This window comes from Furipterus horrens, unplaced genomic scaffold, assembly GCF_987537825.1.
Source record: "Furipterus horrens unplaced genomic scaffold, mFurHor1.1.pri manual_scaffold_11, whole genome shotgun sequence".
Taxonomy (NCBI): Eukaryota; Metazoa; Chordata; class Mammalia; order Chiroptera; family Furipteridae; genus Furipterus; species Furipterus horrens.
This window is the reverse complement of record NW_028327181.1, coordinates 44,653,728-44,668,618: the sequence shown is the minus strand read 5'-3', so window position 1 is coordinate 44,668,618 and position 14,891 is coordinate 44,653,728. Positions and strand designations below refer to the sequence as shown.

The following is a 14,891-nucleotide window of genomic DNA, read 5'->3' as shown; positions in this document are numbered from 1 at the left end:
GCCAAGAAGACCCCTTTTTGGGCAAGTTGGCACTGCGAGGAGACCGGAGTGGGGCTCTGGCCACCAGCTTCCCCACAGTGATCATCATGGTGGTGTTCGCGGAGAGCTTTCGCCTCCCCCCCGTGGCCGTTCACCCTCCCCGCGCCGCCTCCCACTGTCTTGCACTGCACAGATCTATACACCTGACCTTTGAAACCCCTCAGATGCTCTCCTTTGACTCTAGTTCCATGGCCTCAGCTCACTGCCAGCCTTCTGTGACTGGTTTTCTTGATGTTAGCCTCCCCATTCTTATCCACCGTTTAACTTTATAAGTCATGTTTGGGTCCCAGGTATCAGAAAACTCCTCTGGATCTGGGGTCCCCAGAGGGTCCAGCCCAGGGCCTTTGACATGGCAGACAACTCCCTTCCCTGGGTCCTCGGTCGCCGTCTGCCAGCCTGGGTCTGCCGAGGTCTGCCTTGGGGCCCCGCTGTCAGCGAAGCTCGCCCCAGCTGCACTCTGGCTCCCATGTTCCCTCATTCATTCAACAAGTATGTATAAAATTCCCACTGTGTGCCAGGCACTGTGACAAGCACAGAGCAGAAACCCCTGCCACTACTCATGGGAAGAGGGATGATAAACACAGACATTATATAGCATGTTTTGTGGTGAGTGCTTTGTGAAACAGCAAACAAAACCCAAAGCCACCTGTCCTGTTCGAGCAAGGATTGAAGAGGAGGAAGAGTGAGCTGTTGAAGGTCTGGAAGAGCATCTGGGCAGAGGGCTGGAGCAGCAGTGCGGGGCGCTGAGGCGGGTGTCTCCCTGGGTGTTGGCGGAACAGGAAGCCCTGGGGACAGGGAGGCAGCCAGCGGGGCTAGGGGCTGGAGCTGCAGGTGGCAGGTGAGGTCAGGGTGGGCCTGGAGAGGGTTTATATCAGTGTTTAGATTGTGTAGCAATGTCAGATGCTCTAAAAGTTTGCAAATACTTTTCTTACTAACCTTGTTGTGTGCCATATGCTCAGTAGACTAGTGTAGGGCCTTTGGGTCATTGCAAACCCTTTGGATTTTACTCAGTGGCTGGGTTTGGAACCAAGGATGGACTTAATCTGATTTGGGGACAAGAAGGCTTAGGAAGACCCTCTGTGTGTGGGACAAGGTGGGCCCAGGGAGCCCAGTCGGGAGGCCACGGCCCTCGTGCAGGGCGGGGATGATGTGCCTGGGTCTGACGGGCTGTGGAGGCCTGGTGAGTTGTGACGGAGGGTGGAGGGACATGCCGCGGTGAGACAGCTCTGACGCCTGCCAGCTCAGTACCGGGGGAGGTGCTGCGGCATGATCAGGGGTGGGGTGGAGGGTGGCTGTGAGTAGGGTGGGTTTGAGCGGAGGCGGGATTACCTTCCAGACGTGTGGAAGTGTCTGGTGGACATGCAGGGGGAGGTGGGGAGGGTCCCTCAGAAGTCAGGGGCTCAGAACTCGGGCTGGAGGTGCCATCCGCACTCCGGCCTCCCTGGCGCCCGTGGCTCCGTGGCTCCTGGTCACTGGCTGCCCTTCCCAGAAAGGCCGGCTCTTCGGCTCACCTTGTGTCGCTTGGTGGCCTCCCTGGCTCCTGGGAAGTAGTCAGGACTGCCGTGTGCAGGCGAGGCTGAGGGACTCAGAGGAGGCTTCTCGGGCCGAGGGGTTGGTCCTGACACCCCATGGCAAGGCGGCCAGTTTGGATGGAGTCGGGTGCACACAGCCTGCCTGTTGCCCTTGCCCTCAGCTATGTCCACCCTCTCACATTCTGGAGGGCCAGTCATGACGCTCAGCAGGTTGTGTCCTTGGGGCAGCAGGAGCCCACACCAGAGGCCCTGCACAGGGCTTGGGAGCGGCATCCCTGTGAGTCAAGGTGGAAGCCTGGAACGGAAAGGTCGCCGCTGCCCTCTGGCATGCATGCTCTCCCGGATCCCTGCGCCTCCGTGGAGGGGGACTAATGGAAGGAGGAGGAAGTCCCTGCTCACCTTCTCAGGCCCTCTGTTGAGCTCCCTGAGCCAGCGTCCAGGCCCAGAGCCAAGCCGCCCTTGCCTTGCTGCGGCGGCATGGCCATGTCCCATGTTGCTGGTGCCTTGGTTGTCTGGGTGGGGCGGCAACTGTCGGCATTCTTAGTAAAAAAGAAAGAAAAAATAAGATGGAGAATAGAAATTCTCATTGTCCTCTGTTTCCTGCGGTGAATTAGAACCAACCGGAAGTTCCACAGCTGAAGGGGGCAGTGGTGTGCTTTGCACAGACGGGGGCAGTACTGCCACCTGTGGCCGGGTCTCGGTCTGTCCCAATGGACCCCTGTCGTGGGGACACCTTTGCACTCTGGCTGATGCCAAGAAGCAGGCTGTGGTGTGGGTCAGGCCTGATCCCAGTCCTCAGGACAGCCTCACACAGGGCCGGGGGCTCCGCCGCAGAGCCGCCCGCCTCGCACGGGGTCCACAGGGAGTTCCTGCACGATGACTGGAGTCTGACCCTTTCCTTGATTTGCCCTGGCTTCCCTTTAGAGAGGATTGGAGTTGGCCTACAAAACACATGCAATACCAGAAGAAATTGGGGCAAGAGGAAAATAAAGATAAAATAAGATAAGGCCAGGGTCACATATAACTCCTGGAGATGAATCCAGATTTGGCTTTGAATTTTTGAGCCACCAGCACCCAAGAGGACTGTTTCTCTTCAGTTGCTGGACAGGAGTCCGGGATCCAGATGAGATCCAGGTGCTCCCTGTGCTGGAGAAGCAGGGCCTGAGAACGACTTGCCTGGGCCTCCCCGGGAGCACACGGGCTCTGTCCTCACTGCGTCCCACAGCCTGCGGCGTGGTCTCCTGGGCACGGGGGGATGGGATGCCCTCCCGCACCTCCGTGGTGGTCAGCCACTCTTAAACCCTCTCTTAGAGAGATTCTGAGAGCTGGGTGTCTCCTCTCTGTCACACGTGTGTTTGAGGAGGTCCTGGGACTCTCAGGGAAGCTGGTCTCTCCAGCACAGGAGCCGGGATAAGGAGTTGCTGTGGCAGGGGCTCTGCCGGGCAGGTGGGGGAGTGCAGCGGGAGTGCACGCACGGGACGGAGTGTTTGTTTCCTGAGAGTCAGGCATCTGAGAAGGGAGTCTCATCACAGTCTGTTAGGAAAACGTGAGGATGTGGGAAAACACATTAATTGCTTTAAAGTTTTTTAAATGAAGTTCTGAGATGCAGGGCTGAGTGAGTCTGCCCAGGACGGGGTTGGGGGACATACCCAGGACAGAAGGGTGGTTGGTGGCTGCTGGCCAGGTGATTTCCTGGTCTCAGAAAAGGCGAGGGAGAGCCAGCCCTCGGCGCTTCCATTGGGCTTTGGGCTGCATCTTGGCATTGGTTTCTGAGGGGGGCAGATTGGGAATTTGGTGGGAGGTGGGATTCTTTTGACATTTGGTTGTGCTGGGACCAGTATGTTCTGTGAGCCATGGGACCCCTGAGTCTTTGACAGGCAGTAAGTCCCAGGGACAGGCAGGGGCTGGGCTGTCATTGGTTTACTCCGCAGAGAGTTCGTCTCCAGGTGTAAGACAGAATCACAGAGGGAGCTGGCGGGCACTGGCAGTGCCGTTTTATGGACTCCTCTGTCCAAGGGTGAAACATAAAAATGCTCATTTTGCCACAGGGGCTGAGTCTTCAGTGGGACCTGAATGGGCTCCCATCAGCAGCTGCCCGAGAGCGTCCCCTGTGAGGTGCTGCTCGGCCCCTCGCCTGGCCCGAGGAGGTGGGTGGCGCTGTGTGCTGGCTGAGGACCCGGTGGGCTCTGCCCGAGGGCCGAGGCCGGGTGGGAACCCGGGTGTCCGAGCACTCTGGCTTGCCTGCCTTTTTTAAAATAAAAAGTGGGTTTTGAATAAAAAGTTTTTAAACCATTCTACAAAATGTTTGAATATTTAGTGTACACCTGCTGAAATTTATGGTTGTGTGGGATCTTTCTTGTGTTTTTCTTACTTGCACAGTTGTTAAAAGCAGGAATCCCTGTGTAAACTGTGACTTCATGGGGACCCAGACCCTAAGGGGCTCCCCTGCTAGTCAGAGAGGCTGGTATGAGACTGAAACACAGCTATCAAAATTGCACAGTAGGGCAAGTTTGATCATTGTTACCTAAATGATTGGTGTTGACTGTGCCATAGAAAACTGAAGTTATAAATACAGTATTTGTATCTATTTCTTTGTTGAAGAGGTAAATAGACTTCTTTTTTTTAAATAAACTGTCAAGAATGGAGCATGAAAACGGGAGGAGAGTGCACATCAGGTTCCATAACAGTCACGCAGCTGTTACACTGTGATTCACGGCTGCTTAGTGGCTCGTTCTAAACAGCTTTAAGAGGGCATTTGAAAATTGTGTAAATAAAAACGAGAGGGAAAGTTTAAAGATAAATTTCTCTTTGTGTGGGAAAATAGAACATATAATTTACATATCATCGTGACGCATTGTGTTCCTCTGCCTCTTCAGAGCTTTCCACCATCTGAGGTCATCAGCTGGTCTCCGTTTCACTGTGCTGAGACGCGTTGCGAGCAGTGGCCGCGCTTGGGCTCAGTGTGTGAGGCCTGGCCCTGGAGAGCAGTTTGGTAAACATTTCCTGAATGGACGCTTGCTAAAGAAACCTGATTTTCTGGGAGGGAGTATTTTAGTATTTTTATGTGATGTGCTCATCTCTCTTAGTGTCTCCCCAGCCATGAGTCTTTTGAAAATACACTTCGTAGGTTTTTCTCAGTGATATCTGATACATCATACACATCTGTGTAGTTTCTTGATGCTGTAAAGTTGAGTTTAGCAACAATACGATTCATAGTTGTAGTGTTTGCTCAGTAACAACAACATGCTCTCCCTCATTTGCCAGCTTCCATTTTCCCCTAAGCCGCCGGCTCTCAAGCTGACTGTCCAGGAGCTTTTAATATCCCCCAGTGTCCTGAAGCCGGGGTCCCGTCTCTGACCAGTCAAGTTGCAAGCTGTGGGACAGGCCCCCAGCACCCCAGTGGGTCCCAGCCGCTGGCAATGACGCTGTGAGCCTGGGCTGAGCGCCTCTGCGTTCAGCTGCTGCCCAGCAGCAGTCCCTCTGAGGGGACTTTGGTCAGCAGGTGGTGCTCTGGCCCACAGCAGCTCCAGGTCGATGGAGCCCCCCCCCCTGCTGACTGCCAGTGGGAGGGCTGGTCCCGCTGTCGGCACTCTCCCACGGGGTCCCGGGGGCCTCCTGCCTCCGGTTCACCTGCTGAGTGTGGTGTGGATGTGAAATATGAACCTGCCAGCGTTTTCATTATAAAAGCAATGTGCGTTCATTTGCGATAGTGTAGGAAATGCAAGAATAAATATCCCATAATCTTAGGACATGAACATAACTGTTCACGTGTTAGTACTTCCTTCTGGACTTTTTTTAAAAGCATTTTCTTTTTCAGGGTTGCAGTTACATTGTAGATCCAACTTTACATTCCTTCTTTTTGTCCCACAACATTATGACAGAAGTCTTCTCATTTCTCCACAATCCTGTAAATTTTTCAGCATCCATACTCAGCATTCCACTAAGTCCACCTGCACCCGATGTTGGACAGCCAGTCGTTCACCCGCAGCCCAGGCGTCTTCAGGGCTCAGGGCCCAGCTGCCTGGACTGCAAGCATGGGCAGCCTGGAGCCCCTGTTGTGGGGTTGTGTTGTGGCATCGCGGTGGGCAAAGCAGGCAGGTCCTTCATCTGGAGAGGACCTGACGGCCAGATCAAGGCGCCGCCCCCCCCAGCAGCTGTTCGAACTCCAATCACAGATCTGACTGGTATTTCACGGGAACAGCACACTCGGTGTTTCATGGCGTGCAGGTACCAGAACAACAGAGTGGTATCAGTGTCCGTCAGAGCCGTATGACATTTTCAGAGCTCATTTTTCAAAATGTTACTTTGTTCACTTGCTCATGTTTTAAGTTATGGGTGCTAGGGCTGGCAGTGTCTCTGTTGGCTGCCGCGGCCTTGCCCTCGGTGGGCTTCCCCACATCGGCATCGTGCCGCATATGGTGAGCGCGGAGCGGCCCCAGCCCTGCGCCTGCGGGACCGCAGTAGACACTGTGCCGTGACAGCGGAGGGTGCCTGTCAGCTGACTCCTTACCGCTGATTCCCGTGAGAAACGGTGCAAGCGTGCAGCCTGGTTTCCTTTTCACCGTTCTGTGTGCGTTTTCCAGATTGCTTCACAGTTACACTTTTTATTTTATTTTATTTTTAAATATTTTATTTATTTATTTTTAGAGAGAGGGGAATGGAGGGAGAAAGAGAGGGAGAGAAACATCATTGCGTGGTTGCCTCTTGCACACCCCCAACTGGGGACCTTGCCAGCTACCCAGGCATGTGCTCTGACTGGGAATCGAACTGGCAACCCTTTGGTTCACAGGACGGCACTCAGTCCACTGAGCCACACCAGCCAGGGCTGTAATGTTTTTTAAAGATTATTATTAACTTAATGGGGATTACTACGAGACACTTATTTTAAAAGTGTGTTTCCTGTTTACGAATATTACTCTAAGTGCTTTTCAACCTTTTTCATCTCGTGGTACACATAAACCAATTACTGAAATTCTGCAGCACACCAAAAATTATAGTTTTTGTCAATCTGGCAAACAAATTAAGTACAATTTTGATTCATTCACATTGGACTGCTAGAGTTGTGTTGGCTGCTTGTCATTTTTTTTTCTTTGACAATCTAAGGGAAGAGGTCCTTGCCCCTGACTCAGCAGTCAAGTATTACATGCGTTGGAAGTTCTTGTTGCTCTAGGAAATTGCTGTAGGCATTTAACTTCCTTAAGTTTTGATTGAATTAAAAAAGAGATGCATTATGTCTCTGTTGCACTCACAAGCCCAGAGCCAGTGTTCAGAGGCCCACCTCCTTCCCCACTTCTCCTGGGAAGGTGTGCAGGGCTCCTGGGAAGACGACCATGAGGAAAGGTTGCTTCAGGTTTTAGACGAGCCCTTCCTTCCCCACCACACAGGCTGGTGATCTTGAAATGGAGAGGGCCAATCTGTAGCTCAAAGAGAGCAGCACAAACTTGCTCTTTTATTTCAGGTGGAAGATGGGCTCTGGATCATGCAGACAAAAAAGGGCTGGCTTTTGTCTCTGCTCCCCCCTCCCCCATTTCAGCCTTCAGCCCCACAACCCCCTGGAACCTGGCTGCTGTTGTGGTGCAGCCTCCTCCCGCCCTGGGTTCAGGCTCCGGGTCTGTGAGCGGGGCTGGCCGCCCCAGTACGGTAACGCGCGCGTGAGGCGTTGTGGGGGGACGAGGCCCGCGGGGCACACCTGGCGGAGCGCCTGGCCTGCTCCCCGTGCTCAGCAGTGGGGTGGCGTGTCCGTGGCGAATGAAGGCAGTAAGAACTCCTGCCCTGTGGAGCATTCTGATGTCTGGCTGGAGAAGGCAGCATGAGCGCTGACACTTGCGGACGAGGACACACTTCTCCCGTTTGAGGAACGGAGGGAGAACGGACAGTCTGAGGCTGGAAGGGGCAGGAGGGGTCTGGGAACTGAGGGTAGGCCGTGGGAAAGGTGACCAGGGGCAGCATGGCCGGCCAGGGGATCATCCCAGGGGAATGAAGAGTCAAGAGACGAGGGGGTGGGGAGGGCCCTGAGATGTGCTGGGAAGGGTCAGTGCCTCGTGGCTTCCTGGGGCTTGTGCTGCCACGCTTAACCCAGCCTCTGGGGGCTGGAAGTTCAGTATCCATGTCCGCAGGGTTGGCCTCCCTCTGAAACCTGCAGGGGAGCAGCCTCCCTTGCCATCTGGTGGTGGCCATCAGTCCTGGGTGCTCCGTGGCTGACGGCTGCAGCCACCACCCTGCCTCGTCATTACGTGCGGCCCCCTGCGCCTCTGTGCTGTGTCTCCTCTTCTCCTGTGCAGACGCCATTCATACTAGAGTAGGTATGACATGTTAACAGGTTCCATCTATGACACCTCTGTTTCTGATACATTCACATTCTGAGGTCCTGGAACAGGTTTTGGGGGGCACAATTCTGACACAGCCCCTGGTGAGGAGAAAGCACTTGGCGTGCTGAGCATGCACTGCGGTACCCTGCTCGTGGCGGGGGGACGGGGGGGGCGGGCAGGCTGCGAGGGCCGCCATGAGCCAGGCCTCTGGCTGGACGGTCCAGGGGTGTTTCCCGGTGCACTAGAACCTCAGTTAATGCCGAACCTGGCCACTTCCCACCTGCTTCAAAGCTCCAGTCCTCACCTGAGATCCCTGCGTGGCTCCTTGGACCAGTCAGATTGCCTCACCGCTCTGCTAAGACCTTTCCGAAGCATGCCCCGGAGTGGCCATGGCCCTTCCAGCTGACCCCTTGGCACCCTCTGCCTGTTCCAGCCTCAAGCCCTTTGCCCCCTGAGCGAAGCTCCCCCCTGCTCTGTGCCCGACCTCCTCACTGCCCCGCCCCCACGGCTGCTTCAGTGTCTCCTCAGAAAGACTGTCCCTGATGGCCAAGCACACCCGCGGGTGCGCCCCTGTGCTGGCACCTCCCTTCCCCCACTGCGTATGTGTGCGTTGTCTCCTTGCTGGAGCGTGCGCAGGAAAGCAGGCAGCTCCTCGGGCCTGGGCAGTGCTGGCATGGTGTGTGGGTGTGAAGGGCCAAGGGGCTCAGCCCCCTTGGGTGCCAGGAGCAAGTGTGGAGCTTGGCTCTGAGGCCTACCTTTGCACTCTTCTGCCGGCTCTGAGCAAGTTCTTGGACCTCGCTGGGCCCCAGTGCCCTCCTCTGTCAGAAGGGTGGACAATGAAGTCAGATTTTCAGGGTCAGACTCACTGGCTAGGTGACTTGGGCAAGTCACCTCACTTCTACGCCCTCAGCCATGGTCTGTAAGTTAGGGGGCAGCACCGCCTCCTACTGGGGGTCTATTGAGATGCTAGTAAGTGTTGTCCAAGTGCCAGGGGCCGGACTGAGTGCTTCCACGTATTGGCTCTCATCCTCACGGCCACCAGAGGAGGCAGGTACTCTGTCCTTTCTGCAGAAGAGCAGACGGAGGCACAGGGACTTGCCACCCAAGGCCCAGGTCACGTGCTGAGAAGTGGCAGAGCCCATATCTGGGCCCAGGTATTTGGACTTGCCCTCTGCGCTGGGCTGCCTCTCTGATGCCAAGCACACTCAGCCTTGGTCAGCCAAGGCAAGACACACGCGCACCCAGCAGCGCAGGGCGAGGCAGGGACGTGGTTCGCTGCGGTGAGGCTGGGACAGTGCGCGCACACATCCGCACACGGAGTGTGCATTAAGAGGCTTTTCTGGGTGAGGTCACCAGAAAATGCCCACAGCTGCTTCCTCTGGGGAAAGGAGCGGCTCTCACTTCCTTTCACGCTGAAGTGGGCGTCCTCACACTGTTCCTGTCCATCCTTCAGTCCTTGCTGCTTCCTGAAGAGGGAGGTCAGAGCCATTATCATGCCCAACCAGCCGCACAGTCATACCGCACTTGGCACTTGTCTAAACCTCGTGCCGACGCAGCTTTGCCAGTGGCCCCCGAAGTGCCTCCCAGCCCAGCCCCCAGGACCGCATGCTGCGTCTGATTGTTCTGTCCCTTCAGTCTTACTGCAGTGAATTCCCTTTGTCTCATGACCCTGACGCACAGGAGGCCTGGCCAATTGTCCTGCAGCGTCCCTAGGTCTGGGTTTGTTCACGCACTGCCTTGTGCGATGTTTGCTCCGTCCTTGCCCTGTGCGTCTGAGCTGGGAAACAGATCAGGGGTCTGCGTTGCAGTCAAGTTAGAGGTGTGGTGTGGGCCGTCGGGGGTGGTGGGCGGCATCCTGTGGCGGGCCAGGCGCGGCTGCCGCGCCAGGTGCCTACCTTGGTCCTCTGTTCTGAGTCGGACTGTACCCCACCCCCTTGTGGTCTGAGGGCGATCTGGCTGTGATGGTACTTCGGCTATACCTCCCATCCGGTGCTCTTCCACTCTGGATTTATACCTTTTTTTCTCTTAATTTTATGTGGGGTAACCTGAGGTTAGTTTCTCATAATTTGCGTCATTAAACTAAAAGCAGTCTTTCCTGTGCCCCCCCTGAGGAATGGGTTTGGAAGCCTCAGCTCGGGCCAAGCTGTGGGTGAGCAAAGACTCAGTAGCCCAGGGTACTGCCTCAGGAAATGGCCAGTAAACCCCAGGAAGGTGCTGCCACGTTGAGGAAGACCCAGGAGGCGCATCCCTGCAGTTTAGGAATGAGGAAGGAACTTAGCTGGACTGGGGGAACCAGTCACTGGAGACAGAGGCTGGCCCTGGGCTCAGGGTGGGCTCCCCAGCCCCTCCTTTAAAGGACCGCAGCAGCAGAGAGAGAAAGGTAGAGGCCGTGGCCTGGCAGGAGCCACAGTCCTGTCCCCAGGAAGGCCTGGTCACCACAGGCAATGCACTTACGGTTTCCACCCCATGAGATAGAAACTAGGAGTGCCCGAAAGAGCGCTGGTCCCCAGGTTGTCTGGTAGTGTTGGGAGGCAGCAGAGGACAGTGACTGGGGGCAGGGCACATCCTCTGGGGGAGCCAGCTGTGTCCTAGCCACTGTGACCCTTCCACGCCCCCGTCTCCGGCCCCCCGCCACGGGCTCCACTTCACAACTGAGCAGCAGTAGCCCAGAGAGGTCGGGCTGTTGGCATGTGTCTCCAGTCCAGTGGATGGTGATGGCAAGATTGGAGCCCTGGTGCCCAGCCAGCTGACGGGCACGGGGCTGTAGCCGCGGCTGCAGTGCTTGAACACAGATGAGGTCTCGGCCCCTGAGGACTGGCGACCATATGCTCTTGCTGAGGTGGCATGTGCCTGTATGTCCAGCATCAGCTGGGGACACGCAGAGAGGAGGCCCTCAGCCTGCAAGAGGCCCACGTACCAGCGAGCTTTCCCAGAAGTCATGCTGGTCACCTCAAAGAGCCCTTTGACGGTAAAGTCACGTCCCACAGCGTCTGTTCCCAGTAACCAGCACACACATTGTACAAGCTGCTCAAGTGCTTTCTAGGAAAATTGCAAAACCTAGCTGTGAGGAGAAGCAATTTCCTGTTTTTCTATTACCTTGACTGCTTTGCTTTGCTTCTTTCAAAATCATCCTAGCCTGACCAGCTGACGCCTCTTTGTCTTGGGGGATGTTCAGGAAGTGAGGCCCTTCGGCAGCGCAGGGGCCGGGGGTGCAGGCTCGGCCAGGCTGCCCCAGGGGCAGGAGCAGGGACAGGAATGGCCAGACCCTTGTCTGTCTGCACTGGGAAATCTTCCTCTTAGCCTAGATCTTGAGGGAAATGTTGGGCTTCTACAGGTTCAACCTCTCTGCGCAACCTCTGCCCTCAGGCTTTCTCTGGTAAGGCAGCAGGCCGAGAAGGGTAAAAGCTAGGCCTGCCTGTGTTTAACATCCTGGGCCAGAGCAAGTGAAGCCTTTGATCCCCTCGGACAACAGTGCCCGTGATGCTCCTTTAGTGACTGGCTCACACTGACGACTTCCACCCGCCCCTCCCAAGCAGCCAGCTGACTTGAGACTGGGCAGCCTCCCAGACACTTGCTCTGCCACGCGCTCCTGGGGGTCCTGGACCTTGCAGTCCTCAGAGCGGGGCCAGGTCCGTGCCCAGGTGGTCCGTTCAGGCCCATCTCACAACCACGTCTGTGTTCGCTGTCATGTGCACAGCACAAGAGGCCCTTTGTGGGGCCGTGATGCCGTCACGGATGCAAGAACGTCTCTGTTGGAATCCTTCCTCACAGCGGAGACCTCTGTCTGCAGCTCTGCTGATAATCAGGGCTGGTGGCTGTGAATTCTGCCACCTGCGGAACTGAGAGCTGTACATCCCCTTTGTACAAACCACAGCGTTCGGGGGAATACCCTTTGCCTTTAGTTTCCACATTGATGTGGTGAGCTGTTTCCGTAGGTGCCAGCTGTGCATTGTTCTGACAGCCTCAGTTAGGGTGGCTGTAAGCGTGCACCGTGGCATTTGAGGCCAGTCTGGCCGTGCAGATGTGCAGAAAGGCGCCGAGGACAAGGGGGCCTCGTTCCTGCGGAAGGTCGCCTTCTCCCCTGGGCTGTCGGCGGCGGCCTTCCATGCTGGCGTGGGCTCATGCTCAGCGCACTTGGGGGCATGGGGCGGGATAGGGGCTGCTCCTTTCTCGTACGTGAGTTCCATCTGTGGTGGTGCAGGATGTCCGGGATGCTGTTTTTATTACCAGCTGCATGGCTTCGTGAAGCCAGCCTCAGAGGGTCTTTATCAGGAAGGCGGCTGGGGATGGGTGGCCTGAGAGGCTGGTGATCGGACAGGAGAGCCGCCTTCAGTTGAGGAGAGTCTCCCGAAAGTGGCCCCCAGAACCGCTCTGAATAGTCCCCACATGTGTGCCCCAAACCTCTGGCGCCCTTCGTTTGCACTGGTTGGGATGGTGGCATCTTTGCTTCCAGAGCACGAGGAAGCCCAGAGCTAAGAACCAAGACAGGCATGAGTGATGTATTTTGTTTTGGTATGTTTTTAAGAAATCAAATTATTAAGATGGATTTGAGGGCGTTTTTGATACCATCTACCTTTATTTCTAAAAAAATGCTTTGTAAACTATTACGGTGATACACTAGGCTGGGACTCAATTTGATTTTATTTAAAAATTTTTTTATAACAGCAACTCTTTTTCTTCTTGTAGCGTAGCGTAGACATGAGGCAGCTGGTTCTTTTATTTTTTTTGATGGGTCTTTAGTTGACAATAAATCATAGCAAACATACTTCTTCACACCACCGAATAGTTCTGAATGAAATCTTGCTGCCGGGTGTTTTATCTGTTTTCTTAATAGTGTGACAGGGCAATGCCACTTACCGCCTCCTGCCCTGCGCGGCCCCTGCAGCCTCAGCTATCTCTCCCCCGGATCACCCCCGTGACCCTGCCTGGACCTGGTCCTCTCCTCCTGCTTTATTCATGGCAGCCAGAACCCAGATGTCTGGAAACCTCTGTTAGGAATCGTTCCCCGCCTTTTCCCTTTTTCCAGAGAGGCAGATCTTAAGAAGCAAGATCAGAATAAAGGTTTGGGCGAGCCTTGATGGTCGAGTTTGCTAGAATGGATGTAATGAAAGAAGGAAGCAAACTGAGACACAATTAGAGTATTTTCCAACAGTTGCCCATCAGCATGAAGTCAAATTCTCTGTCCATCTGTCCATTCACCATTTGCGTGCGTGCATCTATCCAGCCATTCCACGAGCGTCAACCACTGTGCCATCCAGCGTTGTGTGTAGATGTCATAGTGGGAGGACAGGCCTGGGCCTTCCCAAGCAGCGAGCCTTCTGGCCTGACCCACCAGAGTGCAGTGTGAAGGCGAGCGCCGTGAGAGGGAGGAAGGGTGCTGGCCTGGCCCAAGGGGAGGGTGGGCCTGGGGGGCCTGGAGAAGAGGGAAGAGCATGGCCGAAGGGGGGGCGTTGCTGTCTGTGACGGTGTCTCCAGAGGTCTATCAGGTGGCAGACCTCGCGGTGTGACTTTCAGAGACGGCAGGCACCCACGTAGGCACATGCTCCCAGAGCTCTATGTCTAATTTCTGGAGGCCCCTAGACTCCTTGATTCACAGATGCCCCGATGGCCAGTGTGCCCAGCATTCCTCACGCAGGAGGCCCGGCCTGGCTGGCAGTGGGCCATGGAGCCCCTCCTTCCCTTGGGGGTCGTTGCAGAACTAGGGAGCCCCATCTCATCCCTTCCGCACAAGCTCTTCAGCCAGCCTGTTGTTTTCCAAGTCAACGTACAGTTTCACTTAAAAAAGAAGTTGCCGAGGTTACTGCAGAAGTGTTTGCCCTTCATTTTCCATGATCCTTACTGACATGAGAGAAAAGTAAGATTCTTAAAAGCTAGGGAAGTGTGAAGTGGAGTTCAGTCCATAGATGCCCTGCACGTGTTTGATGTTCTTTGATTCAGCTTTTCAAGAACTAGACTCTCGGTCTTTTAAGAAGAGCTCCTCCCTTCAAAGCAGCGCAGCTCAGGCCCTGGGGAGGCCCGACCACCAGGCGTGTGCCTGAAGGCGTCTTTGCTTGGCTGACGCCAGGTGGCAGTTGTGAAACCACATTTGACAGTTACTTGGTTTAAACCTTGAATTGGTTGAAAACGTTTCAGGCCCTGTGTTGTGGAGCTACTGCCAGACCTTGTGGCTGTGAGACGGGAAGGGGCTGGGGCGCGACTGGGTGACTACTGAGCACGAACCTGTCCTTTGCCTTCCCCACAGCCACGTCCCCCCGGGTGTCCTCTGAGCTGGAGCAGGCCCGGCCCCAGACCAGCGGAGAAGAGGAGCTGCAGCTGCAGCTGGCGCTGGCCATGAGCAGAGAAGTTGCTGAGCAGGTTGGCCCAGGCCCCTGGGCACTGCCCTGTGCGGGGGGGCGGGCCCCGTCCTCCACACTGCGGGTGTGCTGCCCAGACTCCGCCTGTCTGTCTGTCAGTCACCTGCTGCCCCGGGTCAGGGAGGGATCCTCTGCAAAGTCACACTTAGGAAAGGGTTTCAGGAAATCGTTGCCAAGGAAGGGACAAACCAGGCAAAAGTGCTTCCCAGAAACACTTGCGCAGACGTGGCTGAGCCTCGCAGGAGCTCTGAACAAGCAGAGCGTCCACAGCCTCCTGGAGGCCTGTGTGTGGGCTCGGGGGCGAGCTGAGCCCCGGGAGCCCGGTCAGGGGAAGCGACTGCCTCTGCACTCCGAGGAAGGAGGAAGGAGGAAGGACGGGCGAGCAGGAGGTGCCCCGGGAGTAAGAGTGTTTACATTTGGATGATGGAAGTACATGGAGTTTTCATTTTTCTAGTTCCCATTTTTCTTTATAATAAAGATGCATTTGTTTAAAATGGAGAAGGAGGGAAAAGAGGGATTGAAATGACCTTTTGGAGGTGTCAGCCCTTTTAGCTAGAGCTACAGGTCTGTCTGCTGGCCTTTGGCTGCAAAGGGCAGATGGCGCCAGGTGTTGGGGCGGTGGGGGGCAGGGGCCCTCTCACTTAGAAGTGTGTTTACTA

At 55.6% G+C, this 14,891-nt stretch overlaps 1 protein-coding gene across 1 annotated transcript in view; it reads left to right on the top strand.

The window, feature by feature from the left end:
• EPN2 (epsin 2) overlaps positions 1 to 14,891 on the top strand; it is an 80,425-nt gene that overhangs the window by 46,554 nt on the left and 18,980 nt on the right. Inside the window, exons 4-5 of the mRNA XM_090291291.1 lie at positions 14,121 to 14,296; positions 14,830 to 14,841. Of these exons, the coding sequence (XP_090147417.1) occupies positions 14,121 to 14,296; positions 14,830 to 14,841 (188 nt within the window). The remainder of the gene's footprint in view (positions 1 to 14,120; positions 14,297 to 14,829; positions 14,842 to 14,891) is intronic.